General features: G+C 44.5%; 1 protein-coding gene across 1 annotated transcript in view; it reads left to right on the top strand.

Annotated features, from left to right (window-relative positions):
• LOC143285315 (uncharacterized) overlaps positions 1–25,581 on the top strand; it is a 62,296-nt gene that overhangs the window by 21,032 nt on the left and 15,683 nt on the right. The window contains exons 16-27 of the mRNA XM_076592579.1: positions 2,919–3,153; positions 5,244–5,486; positions 5,953–6,116; positions 6,945–7,174; positions 8,351–8,554; positions 9,515–9,667; positions 10,147–10,259; positions 11,087–11,375; positions 12,484–12,672; positions 13,465–13,705; positions 14,702–14,957; positions 17,083–17,217. Coding sequence (XP_076448694.1) covers positions 2,919–3,153; positions 5,244–5,486; positions 5,953–6,116; positions 6,945–7,174; positions 8,351–8,554; positions 9,515–9,667; positions 10,147–10,259; positions 11,087–11,375; positions 12,484–12,672; positions 13,465–13,705; positions 14,702–14,957; positions 17,083–17,217 — 2,452 coding nt within the window. The remainder of the gene's footprint in view (positions 1–2,918; positions 3,154–5,243; positions 5,487–5,952; positions 6,117–6,944; positions 7,175–8,350; positions 8,555–9,514; positions 9,668–10,146; positions 10,260–11,086; positions 11,376–12,483; positions 12,673–13,464; positions 13,706–14,701; positions 14,958–17,082; positions 17,218–25,581) is intronic.

Genomic DNA, 25,581 nt, shown 5'->3' with positions numbered 1-25,581 from the left:
GTATCAGTCTTGAAGCTGAGGACATTTCTACAATCGATGGAACTGGACCAAAAAATGCAGAAGTGCAGCCCGTCCAGTGCTGGTGAAGTTTGTTTCCCGAAAATCAAAAACAAGACTGATGGAGAAGGAAAAGGAGCAGAAAAAGAAGACGGTCCTGAAAAGCATCTACTTCAGTGATGACCTAACCCCGCCAAGATCAAAGCTACTTAAAATATGCGGACTTGCCGAAACTGTGATATGGGTGTTATTGGAGACGAATTCATGTTATCATGGAATGCCCGGAATTTGCAGTTCTTCGAAATGATTACATTCCAAAGAAATATTTGAATCCGAAATCAGTTTTCAATTTTTGCAGTTTGTTGAAAGTAGGGAGAAAAGTGTGTTTGAATGTAGGGAAATTCATCAAAATGGGAAAGATTATACGATGACATCGTTGCTTATCTGTTTTTTATCACCACTTGCAGTGTTTTAATTGCTGTTCACGTTTTAATTCTGTTGTATAATTCAATTGATGTTACTTTATATCCTCCATGCCCCAGTAGGGGTCAAAGGATTAGATATTCTTGATTCTTGTGTGTGTGCGTGTGCGTGTGTGTGTGTGCTCGCGCGCGCGAGCGCGGTTTTTGTGTGTGTTTTTTTTGTGTGTGTGTGTTCCATATACGATTTACTGACTTCCATTCACATTTTCATCCAGTTTTATGTCTCTGAAGGAGATTAGAAAAGACGCCTTTGTTCTAGACATGTACTGTTTGATAATGTTGTTTGCAGATATGTAGGTTTATTTTTCAGTTTCATGTTTAGGCGATAGATACGACTTACAGTTGCCAAAATAAATGTAGGTCGTGTGGTTGATCTCATAGTTTGTAGCATCAAAGGTGGAATAGCTCTGACGACCGTGGAAAGAGACCGACTCAACACAGTCTATTCTGTTCTGTACACAGGGTTAGGCACATCTCACAGGCGGGCTGACGTGACGGAAGAACGTCATAATGGATCAGGTCCTTAAGCTGTGGGTTCTTCTGTCTGCCGCGAATATCCTCACGTCTGCTGAAGGTAAGAAGGCTGGAGAGAAGGGTGAGGGTGCTGTTGTTGTTGCTGTTGTTCTCCTTCAGTTCCAACGTTGTCATTGTTGTACTTCTGGTTTTTCTTGTTCTTGATGTTATTCTTCTCCTATTTCAAATAGTGTTTGAAACACACACACACACACACACACACACACACACACACAAATCGGTCCATACACGTTTGTTAAAGACGAATGACGTAATGTGGAAAAAAAACCAAACCGTTTGAAGTATCACATTTTTTAATGTGACGTATGCTACGCACACACTCACTGTCTGTCTGTCTGTCTGTCTCTCTCTCTCTCTCAGTGCTTTCGACCTACAGTATGGTCGTATCCCTTTCCAAGTGTCATCCACAGAGAGAGAAAAGAATAAAAATGCGAAAATAGAAATCGTTGCGAAGCCCGAAACGATACAAACAAACGCGCACAGAAGGCTTTTTCCCACTTCCGGTGCTTCCACCCTCCCCCCCAGGCCCCCAGCCTCCCAACCCCCCTCTCTCTGCTTTTCCACCCTCCCCAAACTCCCTTCCGCATTCTCTCCCCATTTTCCGTCCCCTCCCAGCGAAGACAACATTCAGTCATCCTCTTCCGACCGACGCATTGGTGAAAATTAATGTTGACACAAATATTTGCCTCCCTTTAACTGCCCAGCCCTGTGTCTCGAACGTGATACAATGCTGTGTGTGTGTGTGTGTGTGTGTGTGTGTGTGTGTGTGTAACAATAGATGTATGTATGTGCATGTGACCTACATATACGCCCGTTTCAATTTTAATCAGAAGCAACGTAAAGTTTGATAAACATTATGAATGATCTTGGTATGAGCCCTATCAGAGGTGTTTTTTTTTTCTTGTCTGGTCCCTGGCCAGCTCTTAACTAGAGGGAAGACTGGGACCACACAGTGGAAGGATCACCAGCTTGATGGATACATCTCCAGGAGTGATGCTCGAATTTCCTGACCAACACTGCAGGTGTCTGTTTCTCTCAGCCTGGTTGACGCCAGGAGAAATGTTGGAGAGTTAGCCAAGTAGTCCCCAACCTACATGGAACCCCGACGCTCCCCTCCCCCCATAGCAGCATCGTCAGCATCCCGTTAACCAATCTTAACCACCAAAATAGAGAAAACAGATTTGATTTGATTTGGTTCCCTGGTCAAAGGAAACCTGGTTGACTTTGGATGTGGAACTTCGAAACGGCGGAAGGAGAGGATTGGTCACTGCCTCACAAGGCCGAGTCCTAGACACAGTGGATATGAGTTCACTGCCCCAATGGCAGTATAAGGCTATGGGACTTTTTTTTTCATTTATAGACGGGCACAATAGCCGAGTCGTTTATGCATTGGACTTTTAATCTGAGGGTCCCGGGTTCGAATCTCGGCAACGGCGCCTAGTGGGTAAAGGGTGGAGATTTTTCCGATCTCCCAGGTCAACCTATGAGCAGACCTGTTAGTGCCTGAACCCCCTTTGTGTGCATATACACGCAGAAGATCAAATACGCACTTTAAACTTTAAGATCCTGTAATCCATGTCAGCGTTAGGTGGGTTATGGAAACAAGAACATACACAGCATGCACACCCCCGAAAACGGAGTATAGCTGCCTAAATGGCGGGATAAGTGAACAAAACGGTCATACACGTAAAATGTTTATGTCTCTATGATAGTGTGTACGTGTGTGAGTAACTGAAACCTGATTGAATGACACAGGAAACGATTTACAAATGGCAGTTGTAAGTCGGCTCTACCCAGGTAGGCAGCCTGTTGTACAAATGGCTCCGAGTTTGTAAAGCGCTTAGAGCTTGGTCTCCAACCGAGGATAGGCGCTGTATATATAAGTACTCTTACTATTTAAACCAGGCATAACCCAGGAGACACTGGACTACATGGCCAGATACATGGAGGTCCGCTACAAGGTAGTGGACAACCTGAGGGACAACGCGAGGACCTTCCGTGCACAGATCACCCTGAAGAACACGGGTGACCAGCCCATACCCGCCGGGGGCTGGGCACTCTACTTCACGCAGCACTACCTCGTGGAGCCCGACCACTATCCGTACCCGGAGGGTGTGTTTATTCCTGACCAGGGGGTCAGGTTCAGACACATACAGGTGGGTTTCCGTTTAGAAGGTGGGTAGGATGGTTTAAATCCCACTGATTCCCTTAGAACGTAGTACTTACGTCCATAGTGACGTCACTAATGACAACGTCAAAAGAAGGGAAGTGACTCTGGTAGTCTGAAAATTCATACATATGATCAGGAGTAGTATATCTCCAGACCGTTTTCTCAGTTTTTGGCTGGTTGTGTCTGGATATTGATTTAAGTGTTGAAATGTTATCTTCCCTGGCAGTCAAGTGGTTTTAAGACGCTCAATACTGTGTCTGTGAGGATCTGGGTTCGAAATCCGGTCTCGCCCTGTTGTCCTAAGTGTGATCTGAAAATCAATCAGAGCGTCTAGTCATTTTGGATGAAGCGACAGACCGAGGTCCCGTGTGCAACACGCACTTGGCGCACTGAAAAAAAAAAATCCATAGCAAGTGTCGTTCTCTAGCAAAATTTTGCAGAAGAAATCCATTGTGACGGGTATATAAACATCTACGCATGCACTCTAGGCCTGACTAAGCACGTTGGGATATGCTGCTGGTCAGGCATCTGTCTAGTAGATGTGGTGTAGCATATATGGATTGGCCCGAATGTGGAGACTCCTCCTTTGAAAACTGAAAACTGAAGCAGGTGTGGTGGCTTGGGCTGATTTGTTGTTTTTATTTACTCACTTGTGTAAACAAAGTGAGTCTATATTATAACCTGGTGTTCAGTTCTCTCTCTCTCTCTCTCTCTCTGTCCATGGTAAACGTTCACATTGCCATGTTCTCTGGAAATACTTTGTCTGTCAATACCAGAGTTGGCTTAAAAATAGTGGGAAAAAATACTCAGTCATACAAATAATAGGTTGTAAGTCTCCTGAATGGAGCTGTGTTTCCCGTGTCATTAACGATCTATTTCGTTGAGGCTATTTCCGGATTCCGAAATATATTACTGCATCCCAGTTTTAGGCTATGCTTGGTAAGAAGACGGTATGACCTCATTTTTCTTGTTCGCAGTTAAAAGGAAAGAAATATAAATTCTAGACAGAACACATACAGGATACCCAATTAATAAGAATTAACAAAAAAATTGAATTGACCGTGTCGTACTTTCCCGGCGAGTGTAACTAAACTTGTCATCTATCTAGATCCAGAAAAAACGGCTAAATGTTGCAGTGTTATTGAGGCGATGACAACGTCTCCTTTAACGCGGACTTTAAAGATTTCTTAGATGCCCGAAATATACCAGAATAACATGATTTAAACGGCATCATACTTCGATTACCGCAATTGATTTATCACGCTTAAAAAAAGCATGCTTACATGTTTTTTTGAACGTCATTGATAGATCCCCAAAAGTGCAGTGACTAAAACAATTTCATCCTATCCGAATATGCTGGGTTCGAATTTGATCTCAGGTCCATTTTTTTTTCAACATGAAGCTTTACAATAACAAATACAGAACAAATTTCAACGATTGAATTTATTTATTCATTCATTTATTTTTTTGGTGTATCACAAGTGAGTCTTGAAGTTGAAGGCCTTGCCTCTCCTGTTTACTGGAGTAGTGGCCCGGTGGTAAGACGTCTGCCCACGAAACGAGAGAATGTGTGCGCACAGGTTCGAATCCCACACTCACCAGTATTTTCTTCCCCTCCACTAGACCTTGAGTTGTGGTCTGCACGCTAGTCACTCGGATGAGATTATATAAATCGATGCCCCGTGTGTAGCGTGCACACTGCGCACTTAAAAGAACCTTTTCTAAGAAGAGAGTCGTCACTGAGTAAAATCCACTCGAATACACACGTGTGTGTGTGTGTGTGTGTGTGTGTGTGTGTGTGTGTGACTGAAGCATGACTGAACGACACATGAAACGAGTTATGAGCACCCAAAGGCAGCTCTCAGTCGTCATACCCAGGTTCACAGCCTGTTGTGCAAATGACTCTGTAAAGCGCTTAGTAACTAACTAGCTAATTATTCACAACTAACACACTTTTTCAACCCCCCAACCCCACCCCCTTAAAAAAAAAAAAAAAAAAAAAAAATCCAGGGTGGTCTCTTCAGCATGGAACCGGACGCAGGATTCAAACCCATCCCCAGCGGAGGCACCAGAAGTATCCTCTTCTGGTCGGAGAACTATTCCGTGGCGCGCACTGACGTCTTGCCCAACTTGTACTTGGCAAAACCTGGACTGGAAACCCGGACCGTGGTCAACACGGCTGGCGAAAAACTGGACTGGGTCGAGGACTTTGCGAATGTGAACCAGTGGAAACGCTACGATTATCAGACGCAGGATGGAACAAGGCTTCATGATCGCTACGATCCATACACTGCTGCTGGCAGGTCATTTGTGTGTGTGTGTGTGTGTGTGTGTGTGTGTGTGTGTGTGTGTGTGTGCATTGGTAGGTTGGCTGGTGGATTGGTTGATGCAGGTTTGGTTGGTTTGTTGGTTTTGGGACGCTGTTGGTGGGATTGTGATTGTAGGTGTGTGCGGTGTTGTTTGGTGGGTTGGTTAGTTGGGGGGGGGGGGGGGGGGTTGGTTGGTAGGGAGGTTGGTGGGTTGATGAGTTGGTTGAGGGTTAGCTGGTTGGATGGAGGGTTATTGGGTTGGATTGGGGGTTGGTTGAGGATTGCTTGGGAGGCTGGTTGGTTGGTAGGTTGGGGTTCAGTGGGTTGGGAGGTTGGTAGCTGGGTTGGTAGGTGAGTTGGTTGGTGGGTTGGTGGCGACAATGAATGTACTAATGACGACAATGGCGGTCATAACGATGAAGAAGATGACGACGCCGATGATGACGGTGACTGGGGGCAGGTACGAGGTGAACGAGGTGGAGGACCTGGGCCGTGCCGCGAAGCACGTGCTGCCCAGCCCTGTGGAAATGTCGGTGGTGGAGGACCGCCACCTGTACCTCCAGACCAAAGACTGGGTCATCATCTCCCCGCCCGCCTTCCACAACCAATCCGTCATGCTGGGAGGTGAACAGTCCCCATCATCCCTACCCTCCAACAACCCTCATCGCCACTACCATACCATCACCAACACTACAGCCAACGACCACAAAAAAGCAAAAAAACCCCCCCCCAAACAACAACAACAACAAAAAAACACACCAAACCTCCCACTCCCCCACCCCCAAAAACATGAAAATACCACTGATACGAAAACCGCAACCCCCCCCCACCCACACCACCACCACCACAAACCACCACCATCATCTTCGCCACCACCATCATCGCCACCACAAACCACCACCACCAGCATCACCACCACCACAACAATGCACACACACACACACACACACACACAGTATTGTCATGCACAGAGAGAACCACGATGACAAAGACGGTGACGATGACGACGATCACCACCAACACAACAACTACCACCACCACTAGGACACCACCACCACCACCACCACCACCATCATCATCATCATCATCAATATTATTATACGCATAGAAAACGACGCTGACGAACATGAGGACGACAACCTTTACCACAGCACACAACCACCACAACCACCACCACAAACACACACCACCATCACCACCACTATCATCAACACCAACGACAACAACAACACACAAAACATGTAAGCAATGACGTAAATGTAAAATGGAAAGCACACCGCAAACACCACCACAAACACACCGCCACCACCTCCATCACCATCACTATTACCACCATCACCTCCACCAACAACACACATAAGAAACAAATAATGACGTAAACATCAAATGGAAAGGGCACCATTCAAAACACACTGGACCTTCTCAAACCTGTCTGTCCCTGCTTGCTTGCAGAACATATGGGAATCAGCGTGGTAACAACACAGCCCAAGGGCCACGCCATCGTGTTCAAGAAGGACGATGTCAAGGTGACGTCAAAAGGAGGCCAGGACTTAAGTGGCCCTGAGGCCTACTCCCTGAAGGTGGACCCTAAGGAGGACATGATAGAGATCACGGCCAGCGACCCCCGCGGGGCCTTCTACGGAGTCATGACTCTGCTGAACCTGCAGGATGAGGATGGCAAAGTGAGAGTTGTTTCCCTTATACTGCATTGCTGTTGAGGGAGGGAGACGGAGAGGAAGTCAGACCCCCTTACCCCCTAGCGCCCCCCCCTCACTCCCCCCACCGCACCCCCCCAAAAAAAGAGTAGGACTGACAACATTGCAGAATGGACAGGAAACTATTTGCAGAGACCTGGGTCTTTGACACACGTGTGTGTCCACTGATGATGTCCACACCGACGAGGACACAACGCACCGTCATCCTCGATCTTGACCATCGATAAATGACCCCGGGTGTCATTCAAGGCAAGCCCAGGAATAACCTGGGGTAAAATCCGCAAGGAGGGGGAGGGGAGGGGGTGGGGGAGATAGTTTGAGGCTGCAAGGCCAGTAGTTACGCTCTCTGGGGTTCTGCTTCAAGAACAATAATGACGTTGATGATGATGATAATCATAATAATGAAAACTAGCATTAATTACAGAGTAATTTCCCTTTTTTACTATCTGCACCAAAACGTTTGCAAAATAAATAAAAATTCCATGCTTTGCAAAAGAAGTTCCTGTTTGAACAAAAAATGATAATAATGACTCCTCTTGTTGTTGTGTCAGAATAAGAGGTCAAAGTGCCAAGTTAAGAGAATACAAAAAATATAAATATAACAGTAAATGCAGTTTGCATATAATTAGGCTTCTTTTTTAAAAAATTTTTTGTGCCCATCCCAGAGGTGCAATATTGTTTTAAACAAGATGACTGGAAAGAACTTAATTTTTCCTATTTTTATGCTTAATTTGGTGTCAACTGACAAAGTATTTGCAGAGAAAATGTCAGTGTTAAAGTTTACCACGGACACACAGACACACAAACACACGGACACACACACACACACACACACACACACACACACACAACCGAACACCGGGTTAAAACATAGACTCACTTTGTTTACACAAGTGAGTCAATAATTATGGCAATGATAATGATGATGATGATGTAATGATAATAGTAAGAATAATAATACAACCCATGATAATGATAATAATAATAGTGATAATAATAAGAACAACAACAGCGAGAACACTACTATTAGTACTACTACTGATAATAGTTATGATGATCATAATGAAGATGATAAAAGTCACTACTACCACCACCACCACCACCAATAACAACAACAAAAAAACTACGGACTGTGCACGCCAGGTTCCCGAGGCCCACATCAAGGACGCCCCAAGGTACGAGTACCGAGGAATGATGCTGGACGTGGCCCGGAACTTCCACCCGGTGGCCGGGGTGCTGAGGCTGCTGGACCTCATGGCGCTGTACAAGCTCAACAAGCTCCACCTCCACCTCACCGACGACGAGGGCTGGAGAATACAGATTCCAGGCCTCGAGGAGCTCACGGAGGTATGATTATGCTGGTTCCCTGCAGAAACAAAACAGGAAATCATATACAATTATATTCTATTCTTAAGTGTCTGTGTACGGTGTATATCAAACTCACGGACGTCGAGGGCTGGAGAATACAGATTCCGGGCCTCAAGAACTGACGGGAGTTAGTACAATGCTGGTTCTTTGTCTCGTGTGCCCTTATACCTCTACCTCACGGACGACAAGGGCTGGAGAATACAGATTCCGGGCCTCAAGGAACTCACAGTGCTATGCCTATGCTGGTTCTTTGCCAGTATTTTGCTTATCAGATTGACCTACCCTCGTCAAAAAAAAGAATTTGTCTTGTCATGTCTTGTCTTGCAGAAAACCATGGTACATTCTTTTCGTGTGTGTCAGTGTGCTCCATCTCATTGACGTTTAGGGTTTGAGAACGCAGATTCTGGGCCTCAAGGAACTCTCAGAGGTATGATTATACTAGTTCCCTGCAGAAACAAAGGTGAAATAAATTCTATTCTTGTGTGCCTGTGTACTGTGCACATCTACCTAACGGATGACGAGGGCTGGAGAATACAGATTCCGGGCCTCGAGGAAATAACAGAGGTACGATTTTGCTGGTTCCTTGTCTCGCGTGTCCTTGTACACACATGTACACTGTGTGTGTGTGTGTGTGTGTGTGTGTGTAATAGAAATGAATTTGTGTATTTCATTATCACACTGTTGGACACACACACACATACACACAATCGCAAACGCGCGTGCGCACACACACAAACACACACACATACACGCGCGCGCGCGCGCAAACACATACTAGCACCTATTTTACCTACTTTCTCTCTCTTTGTCTACTCTTTTCTATTCTACTCTGTTCTATTCTATCTCTTATTCTATCATATTCAAATCACCGACCCCCACCACTACCCCTGCGACCCCACCACCTCCGCGACCCCCCACCCCCATCCCCTCTTCCCACAGGTGGGAGGACGGCGGTGCCACGACCTCAAGGAGAGCCAGTGTCTCCTCCCTTACCTGGGCTCTGGACCCACTGTCACCCGCCCGGGGTCAGGCTACTACACCATGGATGACTACAAGGATATCCTGGAGCATGCTGCTAAGAGACACATCCAGGTAAGTGGTGCATTGTTCCCCGGGTTCGAATCGTGTTCACGGCGCCTGGTGGTGGGCTAAAGGGTGGGAGATTTTATATATATATATATATATATATATATATATATATATATATATATTTATCTCCCAGGGTCAACAGATGTGCAGACCTGCTAGTGCCTGAACCCCCAAATATGCATGTTAAAGATCCATGTCATCGGTCTATCGGTTATGGACACGAGAACATACCCCCAGCATGCAACCTTGCCTCCCCCCCCACCCCCTGAGCCCCCCCCCTTCTCTCTGCCTCCTCCCGCCAAAGAAAACGGTGTATACAACCTACATGGCGGGGGTAGAAACGGTCAAACACGAAAAAAGCACACTCGTGTATACGAGTGAACGTGGCAGTTTGCAGCCCACTACTTCTACTACTTCTACTACTACTACTACTGTTACTGAGCACACTTTCAGTCGGTGGTAGCTCATTTTTTGACGTGCAGGTGATTCCGGAAATCGATATGCCTGGCCATGCCCACGCAGCCATCCGGGCCATGGAGGTCAGGAAGTCACACATGAAGGGCGCCGACAACAGTTCTGTGGCTGAGGCCAAAAAGTAAGTTGTCCCCAGAAAAAAAAACAAAAAAAAAAAACTGTAGCAAAATCAACCTTGGTAGGAAAACAGAAACATTTGCACAGAAAAAAAATCCAAATGATTGCGCATCACTGAAGCGACGCGCTCTCCATAGGTACAGCAGCCCAAGTGTCACACACAGATATTTGTTATGACAAAGAGTACTACACTATACTACACTACACTACACTATAGATTGGTGACTGGCCTTCTCCTTCATAAAGTAATCTCCTTGGAACATCAGCATCATTGTCTTGGCGTGTATGTGACGGGCGAGAATTTGTGTGTGTGTGTGTGTGTTTTATGTGTGTGTGTGTGAGTATGTGTGTGCGTGTGTCCACATGTGTGTATATGCATGCACTCCTCCGTAGGTGCAATCATACAAGCATGCTTGTGCTCGTATGTGTGTACGTCTGTGCGTGTGTGCATACATCTGCGCGCGCGCGCGCGCGCGCGCGCGTGTGTGTGTGTGTGTGTGTGTGTGTGCGCGCGCGCCTGTATACTTCAGTGTATGCATTCATAATTTCAGATAGACCTGTGTGAGGATGTGCGTGCGTGCATTCGTGTGTGTTGGGTGTATGTGTATATGTGTGCATGTTGTGTGCGTGCCTCTGTGTGTGTATGTGCGCGCGTACGGTATGTATGCGTGCGTGCGTGCATGTGTGTGTGTGTGTGTTCGTTCTTTTGCTTAACGTCAATCCACATTTGTGATTTTAGATGGTGTGTTCGTGTGTGTGTGTGTTCGTGTGTGCGCGTGCATGCGCGTGTGCGTGCATGCGTGTGTGTGTGTCGTACTGTGCATCCACCAGGTTCGCCCTGGCAGACGAGAAGGACACCTCAAGCTACAAGTCTGTCCAGATGTTCACGGACAACGCCATCAACCCCTGCCTCTCCTCCACCTACACCTTCGTCACTGCCGTCGTCACCGCCCTCAAAGAGGCTCACAAAGACCTCATGCCCCTCACCCTCTTCCACTTCGGGGGGGACGAGGTGGCCAGGGGCGCCTGGAAGAACTCCGAGGCCTGCAAGAAGCTGACGGCTTCCCAGGACTACGCGGCGGGAGGCTACAAGGACCTGAAGGAATACTTCGTCAGGCAGGTCAGGTTTTGGGGGGTGGGGTGGGGGTGGGAACCTGCTGTAGCGCCTGGACATGACTTGCAAGCATTGTTTTGACTCCACAGAATGGATGGATGGATGGATGGTTTATTGATACTTTGGCCATTTATCATTCATGAAAAGGTTGGGAAAAAACAACAACAAAAATACCAATAACAACGACAACATTTCATCATAAACAACGCATCATACCATGTTAGAACGACATACTACTACTAATACTACTACTGCAGGCTTATGTAGCGCTGCTGGTGCTGCTGCTCACTACTACTACTGCAGGCTTGTGTAGCGCTGCTGGTGCTGCTGCTCACTACTACTACTGCAGGCTTGTGTAGCGCTGCTGGTGCTGCTGCTCACTACTACTACTGCAGGATTATACAGCGCTCTACCTCCATCTCAGATGCGGCTCACCGCACTTTAAAAAGTATACAAATTTAAGAATAAGTAACGTAAAAATTATGTACAGGAAAATCAACACAGGCAGTATCACAGTCTTACATGATATAGGCCCAAATCACAGGAAAATAAACACATCACATTCACCATAGTCAAAATACACACCTAGGAACCAGGCATCATAAAAAATACACAAAAAATTACACTCTAGTTACAAGCTAAGTAAGACGTAATATATTCATCACAAACCATTCAAACTTTTAAGTGACATACACTCAAATAAGTAATGCATTGTACACATTATACATCATACATGTTTAGTCAACTTTACTACATTACAAGTTGACAGGAGCAGAAACAACAATAATCGTAAAATGATTTTTGAAAAAAATATAATGACAACATTAGTAACAACAACAGCAAGTGCAACAGCAGCATCAGCGACAGCAACAGCAATGATGATGATGATGATGATGATGATGATATCAAGAACAGCAACTACAGCAATGATAATAATGATAGTATTCATAATATTCATAATGATGATAATAATGATAATAATAACAAAAATAGCAACAACTGCGCACTAACACTGAAGCTGCTACCTTTACCACCACCACTATTACAACTGTCATCACCAAAATGCTTAATCATCGTGGTGTTTTTGTGTGTGTTTTATGACCGATGTAAACAGGTGTCGAACATCACGCACCAGCTTGGCCTTGACCTTGGTGCGTGGGAGGACGGGGTGATGGAGGAGGGAAATGTGCCCTTTGACTCGGCCAAGCTGGCCAACAGCAAGGTGTACGGCTACGCCTGGAACAATGTGTGGTCCTGGGGGGTGGCTAACAGAGCCTACAGACTGGCCAATGCTGGATTCAAGGTGTGTGTGGTGGGGGTGGGGTGGGATGGGGGGTTGGGGGTGTCAAACAGCCTACAGGCTGGCCAGTGCTGGATTCAAAGTGTGTGTGTGGAGGGGGTGCGGGTGGGGGGGGGGTCTAACAGAGCCTACTTGCTGACCAATGCTGGCTTCAAGGTGTGTGTGTATGTGTAGGGGAGGGGGGAGTTGTCTAACAGAGCCTTCAGGCTGGTCAATGCTGACTTCAAGGTGTGTGTGTGTGTGTGTGTGTGTGTGTGTGTGTGTGTACCAGAGCCTACAAGCTGGTTAGTGCTGGCTTTAAGGTGTGTTTGTATGTGTGTGTGTGTGGGGGGGGGGGAGGGCGAGAATTAGGGGTAGGGGAGGACAATGTGTAGGTCTTGGGGGGTGTCTAACAGAGCCTACAAGCTGGCCAATGCTGGCTTCAAGATGTGTGTGTGTTTGTGTGTGATTCTAAGTGATATATATCAGTGTTTACGAAGCCCTGTTTGGTTTAGTTCATTGACGTCCACGTTCGATATTCTAAAAAAACAAACATGTACATTGTTTCTGAATGAATATAACATAACAATATCATACAAAAGAATTATTTCTCATGATGAAGCGATGATTAAAAAGTAAGCCAAAGATGCTAAACAACAATAAAGAGAAGTAACTCAATCTCTCTCCTTTGAAATGGGACACAACTTCAAGTCGATGCTGCTTATACTACCAGTTCAGATAGCACACAGGTAAATAAAAGGTACACGGGAACCCAAAGATGGACTTTAAAAGAAAAAAAAATGTCGTTATTCCCAGGTGGTGATGGCTCAGGCAACCCACCTGTACTTTGACCACCCACATGAACCCGACCCAGAGGAGCGGGGTTTGTACTGGGCCACCCGCTTCACGTCCACCCGGAAGACCTTCTCCTTCATGCCCACTGACCTGTACGCCAACGCTGACTTCACGAGGGCAGGAGAACCAGTGAAGCGGAAAGAAATGTGCGGGGAGCAGGGGGAGCACTGCACTGAGCTCAAGAAACCTGAAAACATCGCTGGTGAGACGGGACAGGACTAGATAGGACAGGACAGGACAGGACAGGACAGGGCAAGACGAAAGAACAAGTCCAGTCAAGACAGGACAGGACAAGGTAGAACAGGGCAACTACACAGCAAGACAAGACAAGACAGTGCACTGAGCTCTGGAAACCCGAACACATCGCTGGTAGACGAGACAGGGCAGGACAAGATAGTTCTCTGAGCTGCTGAAACCTGAAAACGTCACTGGTGTGACGAGACAGGACAAGACAGGACAAGACTACTTGACAACATGACGAGACAAGACAGGACTGGGCAAGACAGTGCTCTGAGCTGCTAAAAACCTGAAAACATTGCTGGTGAGACGAGACAACAAGACAGGACAACTACACAACGTGACAAGACAAGACAAGACAAGACAAGACAAGTGCACTGAGCTCCAGAAACCTGAAAACGTCACTGGTGAGACGACACGGGGTGGGGATGGGGGTGGGACACACGCGCAGGTGTGTGTGTGTGTGTGTGTGTGTGTGTTATTACAGTAGTCGTGTGTTTTATTTTCATGCACGTACTTTCTTAACTTACATTGCTTTAGTTTAATTGTATTTTTAAAAAAAACTCAGTCTACTTTGATTTATTTGTGTGTGTGTGTGTGTGTGTGTGTTTTGATGGCATATGTCAAACACCATGGCAGAAACAGGTGAAGGACAAATGCGGTGTTCATCAGGGGTCAGGGTTCAAGGCCTTGTTCCGGCATGGTGCTGTGTCCATGGGAAAGGCACTTCATTCTGATTTTCTACATTCCACCCAGGTGTGAATGGGGTTCCTGACATCAGCTGGTGATGGCTAAAACGGCGGTAGGAGAGGATGGTCCCCGCTTTTCCATGCCAAGCTCAAGACAGTGGATATGGATTCCACTGCCCCGATGGCCATAAAAGGCTATGGCACCTTTAACCTTTAATGTTTTTTTGTTTCTTTTTAATCCTCTTTTTTTACCCTAAATTCTCTATATGCAGGTATGCAAGGCGAACTATGGGGTGAAACGGTTCGCACGCAACAGCAGTGCGATTCAATGCTCTTCCCTCGTGTACTGGCCCTGGCGGAGAGGGCGTGGCACGAGCCCACGTGGGAACGCGAAACCACCAATCAGGAGGCGCGGGAGCGCGATGAGACGGTGGACTGGGCGGAGTTTGCCAACACCTTGGGTTACAGGGAGCTGGCAAGACTTGACAGACAGGGGGTGGAGTACAGAGTTCCGCTACCTGGGGCGATGTTAGTATTGTTACAGCGATATTCCAACTGAACTTGTTAATTTAGAAGTTTATCGTGAATATCTATTTTCTCTGTGGTTCTCTGGACAGATTAGCTGACAAAAAATTAGTTTTTGTACTTCAAAAACAAAACACACGATGAACCTTTACACACACACACACACACACATATATATATATATATATATATATTATGTATGTATGTATGCGTGTGTGTGTGCGAACGACATCCATGTTACAGCCTGGACGATGCCCGACTGCTTACCATTCTGATGACGTCCATGTTACAACCTGTTCGATTGTAATGGATGTCATTATTTATAATAATTTGTATTTGTACAAAATACAAATGCAAATACAAATTTTTTTAATAAATAATGACATCCATTTTACAGTGTGTCCCACAATGATGAACAATGTCGTGTGTGTTACAGCATGTCCAATAATTGTAAACAATTACGTCCATTTTACAGAATGTCCGATATCTATAAACAATGACGTACGTGTTACAGCGTGTTGGATGGCCGACTGCTGACCATTCTAATGACGTCCGTTTTACACCCTGTCCGATTGTTATAGATAATGTCATTTTACAGTGTGTCCAACAGTGATAGATAATGATGTCCATGTTAGAGCGTGTCCGATGACCGTCTACTGACCATTGTTATGACGTCAGTGTTACAGCCTGTCCGACAATTATAAACAATCACGTCCATTTTAATGACGTCCATCTTACAGCTTGTCTAATGGCCGACTGTTGACCATTCTAATGACGTTCGTGTTACAGCTTGTCTGATGGCAAACTGTTAACCATAATAATGACATCCATAATCCAGCCTGTCCGATGATGTCCATTTTACAGTGTGCCAAATGGCTGACTGCTGACCATCATAATCACGTCAGTGTTACAGCGTGTCTGATGGCCAACAGCTGACCGTTATAATGACGTCAGTGTTACAGACTGTGATGACGTCCATGTGTCCAATAGCCGACTGCTGACCGTTATAATGACGTCAGTGTTACAGCCTGTGATGACGTCCATGTGTCCAGTAGCCGACTGCTGACCGTTATAATGACGTCAGTGTTACAGCCTGTGATGACGTCCATGTGTCCAGTGGCCGACTGCTGACCTGTATAATGACGTCAGTGTTACAGCCTATAATGACGTCCATGTTACAGCGTGTCCGATGGCCGACTGCTGACCGTTATAATGACGTCAGTGTTACAGCCTATAATGACGTCCATGTTACAGCGTGTCCGATGGCCGACTTCTGACCGTTATAATGACGTCAGTGTTACAGCCTATAATGACGTCCATGTTACAGCGTGTCCGATGGCCGACTTCTGACCGTTATAATGACGTCAGTGTTACAGCCTATAATGACGTCCATGTTACAGCGTGTCCGATGGCCGACTGCTGACCGTTATAATGACGTGAGTGTTACAGCCTATAATGACGTCCATGTTTACAGCGTGTCCGATGGCGACTTCTGACCGTTATAATGACGTCAGACGTTACAGCCTATAATGGACGGCCCTTGTTAACAGCGTGTCGATGGCCGACTTCTGACCGTTATAATGGCGTCAGTGTTACAGCCTATAATGACGTCCATGTTACAGCGTGTCGATGGCCGACTTCTGACCGTTATAATGAAGTCAGTGTTCAGCCTATAATGACGTCCCTGTTACAGCGTGTCCGATGGCCGACTGCTGACCGTTATAATGACGTCAGCGTTACAGCCTATAATGACGTCCATGTTACAGCGTTTGTCCCGGCTGCTGACCGTTATAAATGACGTGAGTGTTACAGCCTATAATGACGTCCATGTTACAGCATGTCCGATGGCCGACTTCTGACCGTTATAATGACGTCAGTGTTACAGCCTATAATGACGTCCATGTTACAGCGTGTCCGATGGCCGACTGCAGACCGTTATAATGACGTCAGCGTTACAGCCTATAATGACGTCCATGTTACAGCGTGTCCGATGGCCGACTGCTGACCGTTATAATGACGTCAGTGTTACAGCCTATAATGACGTCCTTGTTACAGCGTGTCCGATGGCCGACTGCTGACCGTTATAATGACGTCAGTGTTACAGCCTATAATGACGTCCATGTTACAGCGTGTCCGATGGCCGACTGCTGACCAACGTGGAGTTCCCGGGCCTGGCCGTGGAGTACAGTGAGGACGGCACCAGGTGGAGCGAGGTGTCTAAGGACATGACCCTCTCCCCGGGTACCGTTTTTCTGAGAACAAGGTGAGAAATCTTTTTTTTTTCTTTTCTTTTCTTTTTAAGCCATTTTATTCAACAATGGCGAAAAAACAACAACAACTCCACATACATACACGGCCAGTCTGGAAGTGTGCATGGTCGTGATGATTGTGAAGAGGGACTGGGGGAATGAGTGCACTTCCTTTTGAAGCGGGGTATTTCTTCCCCTGCTGCTCTCTCGCGGCCCTTTCACACTTCTGTCTGCCAGGTGAGAAATCTAGTTTCGGTTTCAGTTCCAGTTTATTTTCTGTAAAATCTAGTTTCGGTTTCAGTTCCAGTTTATTTTCAGTGCACTCGTGCAGAAACACACACGCACATACATACATACAGACACAGACAGATACACACACACACACACACACACACACAAAGACATGCATACACACGAACAAATAATGCAGAGAGAGAGAGGCAGACAGACCGACAGGTAAACTTACAGACGGGGGAGGTGGGGGGGGGGGGGGATGTCCATAGCTTTAAATCACAATCTATATAATTGATATATCTATATATACCTAACGCTTTTTTGTGTGTGTGCGTCTGTTTTTATTTTTATTTATGTATATATATATATACATTTTTTTTTTTTTACTAGATCGGGCTCAGGTGGACGGTACAGCCGAGTGGCCAATATAACACACGGGGGAATTACCTCGGCAGCATCTACGGGAGTTTTCTCCCCTGTGTTCATTTTTCTCCTCTCTGCTCTTTCTTGTCTCATCAACTCGCAAAATGCCTGACACAATTATTATCCAGTATTAACCGTGTTTGTACCGCAGATTGTTCTGTGTACATGGAAATGACTGGTTCAGAAATGTGGTTAAAAAAGGTGTTGATGTAGTTCTTTCCTCTTTTTTTTTCTCTTTGGGTGTGTATGTGTTAAGTCAAGATTTTATTTCATGATGGTAAATTGAATAAGCAACAATTGCATTTTTTTTACATCAAGCCATCAATGAAAGAAGAAAAAACCCAACAAAAACAAATAAATAACTAAAAATAAAATAACGGAAAAAAAGAAAAAAAATATAGGAGAGAGAGAAAGAGAGAGAGGGAGAGAGAGAGAGAGACAGAGAGACAGAGAGAGAGAGAAGAAACAAGCAGATGAAGAGCATCAATAACAACAAAATGCACATATATATATATATATATATATATATATATATATATATATATATACAAGAATATTGTGATAAAGAAATGCACAATTGCATTTCCATTTCACACACACACACACACACACACACACAACACAGATTCTCGGACACAATCACACCATGCCCATCCCACCCACATGCACATGTTCCCTCATATAGTGCAAAATCCTTGCCAACACAAAACTTTTCACAATTAATAATAGGAATATTCGACTAACAGATCAAAATTTGTATTACTGTGAATTATTTTCAATGAGGTGATTCTTCAGATTTTTCTTAAACACGTTTTTATTTACGATACTTTTCAGAGTGAGTGGGAGATTATTCCATAAATTTCCACCAGAATACAGAAAGCTGGATTTGTAAAGGTTGTTTCTTGGTCTGGGTATGCAGAGCATGTGGTTGTGTCTGTGTTCATTAGTTTTGAAAGTGTCTGCAATCTTTTTGGAGCATTTCCATACATAACATTATGCATGCAAACAGCTTTGTTGAAGTACAGCCTGTTGTGAAGAGATAACATATTAAGTTGTTTATAGTCCATTGGGGTCAGGGAGTTCGGTTTTAACAATAACTATTTTTAGTGCTCTTTTATACATACGGTGAATAAATTTCAAGTTTGAGAGGCTACAGCTGTCCCATAAAGTTGACGCATAATCGATTACTGGCAGAATATGTGCACAGAAGAGCTTTCGTGAATGGACATTAAGGATCTTTTTGATTTTTGCTAGTTGAAGTGTTCTATTTGAGAGACGTTTACTTAAGTACTTCGTATGATCAGTCCAAGATATGTGTGTGTGTGTGTGTGTGTGTGTGTGTGTGTGTGTGTGTGTGTGTGTGTGTGTTTAAGAGAGACACAGTGGGCAAAAACACTGGACAATTTCGTAACACACATATAGGCATAGACACAGACATGCGTATATATACACAAAAAATGGCGTTCAGGCGCTCTCACACACAATGCGCGTGTGAACTCCTCGGACACACATAACATAGCACTAGAAAGTAAATTGCTCACTCTCCTTACCTTTTTTTTTTTAGCACGGGAGAAATATTTCATTACCGACTCTGCCTACCAAACATATGGCTGAATAGCTTAGAGATCACCGTTGAATAATTTAGGACTGGTTTCAGTTTCAGTTTCAACTGAGGCGTCAAGGCGTGCGGACTGACCCATATGCGCAACGCAACATCTGAGAAAAGAGAGAGACCAGATGCCTGACTTTGAAACAGACCCAATGGTTGAGGTAGCTGTATATATGATAGTCAGTCGTGTCCGACTGTGACCATCAGAACAGCAGAGGAGGCAACTGCTGTTCCGACTATTTGGGCTAGAATTTGATTATAGTGGAGAGTGTCTTGCCCAAATACATCCCCACTCTCTCAGCCAAGAGGGTTTTTAGGACAGTCGGCGTTGGGATGGTTCCCAAAGGCCAACTTGCCCACAAGGCTGCAGCACTAAGAGCCAGTGCAATTTTGCCTCCTAGTTTGAGAGTCATAGTCCTTCACAAAAAACTAAGCTGTAAATGGTTTCCCATTGACTGGAGAAACCATTGATAGTACAGCTCTCACTTTGCTGTTGGCCCGAATGTAAACTTATTTCAATCTGTGATATAAGTTGCTGTTGGCCCGAATGTAAACTTATTTCAATCTGTGATATAAGTTGCTGTTGGCCCGAATGTAAACTTATTTCAATCTGTGATATAAGTTGCTGTTGGCCCGAATGTAAACTTATTTCAATCTGTGATATAAGTTGCTGTTGGCCCGAATGTAAACTTATTTCAATCTGTGATATAAGTTGCTGTTGGCCCGAATGTAAACTTATTTCAATCTGTGATATAAGTTGCTGTTGGCCCGAATGTAAACTTATGTCAATCTGTGATATAAGTTGCTGTTGGCCCAAATGTAAACTTATTTCAATCTGTGATATAAGTTGCTGTTGGCCCAAATGTAAACTTATTTCAATCTGTGATATAAGTTGCTGTTGGCCCGAATGTAAACTTACGTCAATCTGTGATATAAGTTGCTGTTGGCCCAAATGTAAACTTACGTCAATCTGTGATATAAGTTGCTGTTGGCCCAAATGTAAACTTACGTCAATCTGTGATATAAGTTGCTGTTGGCCCAAATGTAAACTTACGTCAATCTGTGATGTAAGTTGCTGTTGGCCCAAATGTAAACTTACGTCAATCTGTGATATAAGTATACATCTCAAATATCAAACTAAAATAAAATGAAACAAAAAAACAACAACAAAATTAACAAATCAAGTTTTAAAAAGCTAATAAGAATGGAAAATGCATACAATTAAAACATTAGCAAAAAAAGAATAAAAACATACAAATTTAAAAACTTGTTTACAAAAAATGACCTGTTTCTTACAGCCTTCAAATCGTATCAAGAATAGCCGGTTGGATATGAAAAAAAAGAATTCATTTGTCAGATTTAAAAACGTAATGTAAAAAAAAAAAAAAAGAAAGAAAAAAAAGTGATCAGTGCGGAAGTCAGCACGAACAGCAGTTTCAGTTTCAGTTTCAGTTTTAAGGAGGCATCAAAACGATCTACGGGCTGATCCATAGACGCTACACCACCTCTTTGTTAAAAAAAAAGAAGTGAAGATGCCCGACAGATGCGTGAAGTGAACGTGCCGGTCAAGGCCCTGAGAACCTGCTGTAGGTTTGTATAAAACAGTAGCCCAGAATGAAATAAGACAAATGAATGAAATAATCAGTTACAATTATACACCGAAATATAATGAAAATGAAACTGATACAAAGGCAAATAACAACCACGGTAGCATCAAAAACCATCAAATAAAATGACCAGATTATTAAATGCACCAAATATAACAGAAATGAGAAAGCAATTAACAACACACACACACACACACACACACACACACACACACACACGCACAAAGTTCACCTCACTCGTTCTCAGAGTCTTATTAATAAAAGTCTATCTCATTACGTTCACGTCTACCACACCTATCCTCCCTCATCCATCCTCACCCATCCCCTCCTTGACTCCACGCCCCCCCCCACCCCCGCCCGGCACCCCCGAGCCCCAACACCCCCCCACACACTTTCTCACAGACACAGGGAAGTACACAACCAAAGAGACTCCGCCAACTAGACAGGGAAACCTTGGGTGGTAGAAATCCCTGAAAAATTGATGGGATTCCCGAATTGCTAAGACTTGCCACGCGCTGCACACCACGCGCATGCTCCGTGGATGCCGGATGTGACGTCCGCTTCGCGAGAATGATCTCCCCTTGCTGGTGGGCGGGTGGGGACTGTAGCTTTGGATGACGGCAGGTTTAGCTGTTTTGTTCGGAGGCAGGGGGACTGGTTTTTTGTGAGGGGTGTGTGGTGCTGTGTTGTTTTGTGAGGCAAGGTGAGTTGTGTGCTCTATGTCTTGGTGCTGTTAGAACTCATTCTGTTGTCGTTCTGGGTACTGGAGTTTTCAGTGTTTTCTTGAACAGTATGTGTTTGGTTGAGGTTTTTTTAATTTCATTTTTTTTATATATAAGTAATGATAATAACAGTAATAATCATTATTACTATTCATTATTTGTATGTGTGTGTGTGAACAACGAGGAACAGGAAGTAATGACTTTGTAATGATTAAATGTGTGTGTGTGTGTGTGTGTGTGTGTGTGTGTGAGCGTGCGTGCACGTGCGTGTGTGGTTGGTGTAATGTACTTATATCTATTGATATATATATCTCTCTTCATATATATAAATATATATATATATATATATATATACGCACACACAGATTATATATATATATATATATATATATATATATAGAGAGAGAGAGAGAGAGAGAGAGAGAGAGAGAGAGAGAGAGAGCATGACCATACTTCAATGAATGTTTATTGCACACACACAGCAGAGATAGGCATCTCAATATCCACGCCTCTTATCAATGTCTGGGAGCAGCAGACAGCAGACAATGCACACTGATCCTGTTCAACAAAAGACGGACACTGTATCATATCTCCTTCTCGTTTCGCCGTTCACACTCAGAGATCATGTCTCGAGGTGAAGGAATTAGCAAGAGGAGTGGGGGGGGGGGGGGGGGGGGGGGGGATACTTACACAGGCCCGTGTAGTTAGTTATCCTGTTGTAAGGTCCATTGGCCTTTCACGGCCGTAGGAGCAAAAAATTCACATTTCACTGTTCTGCACAGACCAAAGCTAGGCTCTCGAGGCCTGATCAGCACGTTGGGTGTATGCCAAGAACATAACATTGTCATGATAAAAAGGATGTACTACTTATTAATAATAATGATAGTATTTATATAGCGCTGAATCTTGTGCAGAGACAAATCTAAGCGCTTTCACACAAGTCATTCACACACATGCATAACTCTAAAACTGAAGAAAACTGAAGACAAGGAAGAGGTAGGGGAGGGAGGATATATCTTGTGAAGAGGCGGGTTTTAAAGCCAGACTTGAAAGAGCTGAGTGCGGAGACCTGACGAAGCGAAAGAGGAAGTTCATTCCAAATACAAGGTCCAGAGACAGAGAAAGAACGGCGTCCAACAGTGGAGTGTTTGAATCTGGGTATCCGTAAACAGAGTGGATCCGAAGCCGATCATAGAGAGTGAGATGGAGTGTAGAGGTGAAGGGCAGATTTGTGAATGCATTTATAAAATGAGTGCTGATCTTATAATTTATTCTGTGTGAGACAGGGAGCCAATTGAGATGTTGCAAAATAGGAGTGATGTGCTCATATCTTTTCTTTCTGAGGACGAGACTGGCAGCAGAGTTTTGTATGCGCTGAAGGGACTGAATGGATGAAGCAGGCAAACCAGGCAATAGGGAGTTACAGTAGTCAGTAACTCAGTACAGTTATTCTATAACTACTACTGAAAATAATGATGATAATAATAATGATATTGTTGATGATGATGATTATTGTTATTATTATCATTATAATAATAATGATAATAAATAATAATAACAATAATAATTATTATTATCATTAGCCGTCACCTCCTCGCCCCCCTCACCCCCACCCCCCAAAACAAACAAAAACCAAATCATGCTCACTTCGAAAGAAACGCAAGCTAAAAGCGAGCTCCACGTATTTTATGAAATGAGAGTTTTCTTCATTATCGCCCCTTCCTTAAAAGCTTGACTTATTCCCTCCCCTCGTTAGTATCCTCTGTTGTGGAAGATTGCTTCGAACTCGTAGTCACCCGTGACGCAGCGTCAAGGAGTTAATTTGATCGTAAACGGATCGATGGAATATTGTGCCCCCCCCTCCCCCCCTCAACAACTAATACGACCTGATATGAGGCGGGAGTGAGACTTGCTGGCAAAATAATATTGACGTCGTTATCGAAAAGCAACAACGCGCTTTGCAGACTTCTGCAAAAAGAGGAAGCATACTCTTTTCCTGGGACTTTCTTTCTTAAACTGAGCAGTAGACCGAGCATACAGCTTGCGGTTTGGGGGACACTAAACTTACTTCGTTGTGCGCCGTTTGAGGCAGTCAACGTGATCAGTGATGCTTCACAGATGGCGAAAAGGCGATGGGTCGTGTGTGTGTGTGTGTGTGTGTGTGTGTGTGTGTGTAAAGGAGAGAGAGAGAGGGAGAGAGAACTACTGATTATTAACCACAGATTATCACAGAGTGACTGTTGTAACAGAGGACGGGGCGCTAACCAGTTTGTATATCAGTGTAGAGCTTAAAACACACACACACACACACACACACACACACACACACAAACACAAACACACACACACACACACACAAAGCCACACACACACACACACACACACACACATATATATATATATATATATATATATATAGTTAACTGCGACGAAAGATAGCTATTCATACAACACAGCAGTTACTTATCACTTTCATTAAAGAGGAAGCGAAGTGCTGTTGGCGTCGTCTCCCCACGCGATATGAATTGTTTATGTTACTCTACGTTTCTAATCAGCACGGGACGTTTGATGCCGGTGTGATGTCTCACAGTGCCCCTCCCCCACCCGAAATTGACCCCACGGAGTCATACTGGGGACAGCCTGTGATGATTCCAGTGAGGACAGTTAACTCGTGAAGACTTCGACCATTGCTTGGAATGACTCCAAGCCTTTGAAACTGAAATATCAACAAACGAATTGGAAAACTGAGATCAGTCTATTACTTGTGGAAAACAACAACAACAACAACAACAACAAAAAGAAACACACAACAAAACAGGATGGAGTTAATTTTAGACAGCATCTGACACATCTAAGCCCTGGTCCCCAAAACACTCCACGAAATTTTGGATGCTATCTTTTCGTTTACAGCAGCCATTCCCGAGATGACTAACACCCTTGGAGTCTTTTTGTGGACATGGAGTAGAGTTCCAAAATTTCCCCATCTGTATTTGTCTTGATTTCAAACAACTATGACGCGTGTTGTAGCACACATTCATTGAAAAATGAAGATATTCCTATGGAAAAGGGGGTTGGCGTTCACATGGGGCATTGAATGGACTATGAAGAAAAGGCCTGCCCTGCCGTGAAATATTTAACTCCGAGGGAAGTGTTTTTGGTGGGGGGTCAAAACGGTGCAGGGAGGCATTTTCAGGTGATTCACCGGTCAAGGCATCTGAATATTTTACAGTCACCTGGTGCTGACTTTCACAACAAGAAAACAGCACACCGAGGTCAGTCCAAGAGACGGGTTGGCAACACACGCACACACAAACACACTCACACGCACAGATTTTCAGACAAACACACACACACACACACACACACACACACACACACACACACACAGAGTCTCAGATACTTATCCAGCACTTTTTGGTTTTCCCAGGTCTGTGTCCTTTGCTTCATCATCATCTTTTGTTTCATCATCATCATCACCATCATTGTCAGCAGCAGCATACCCATCATCATCATTATCTTCTTCTCCTCCTTCTCTTCTTCTTCTTCGTCATCATTCTTCTTCTTCATCGTCTTATTGCCTTGGCTGTAAATTCTTGCATGGGTGAAAGGTTTAAACTGGCATGTTCTCCATGATAAAATCCCATTTCTAGTCTTCCAGAACCGATCGTGCACGACCGGGTTTTTTTTTTTCATGAACCATCAATGGGCAGTCATACTCCTTGGGAACAACGCGGAATCCATCAAGAGATAAATAACTAATCCAGCTGATGGGATAATCTACCA

This window comes from Babylonia areolata, chromosome 8 (assembly GCF_041734735.1).
Source record: "Babylonia areolata isolate BAREFJ2019XMU chromosome 8, ASM4173473v1, whole genome shotgun sequence".
NCBI lineage: Eukaryota > Metazoa > Mollusca > Gastropoda > Neogastropoda > Buccinidae > Babylonia > Babylonia areolata.
The sequence above is the reverse complement of the archived record's forward strand: the minus strand, read 5'-3'. Positions and strand labels throughout refer to the sequence as shown.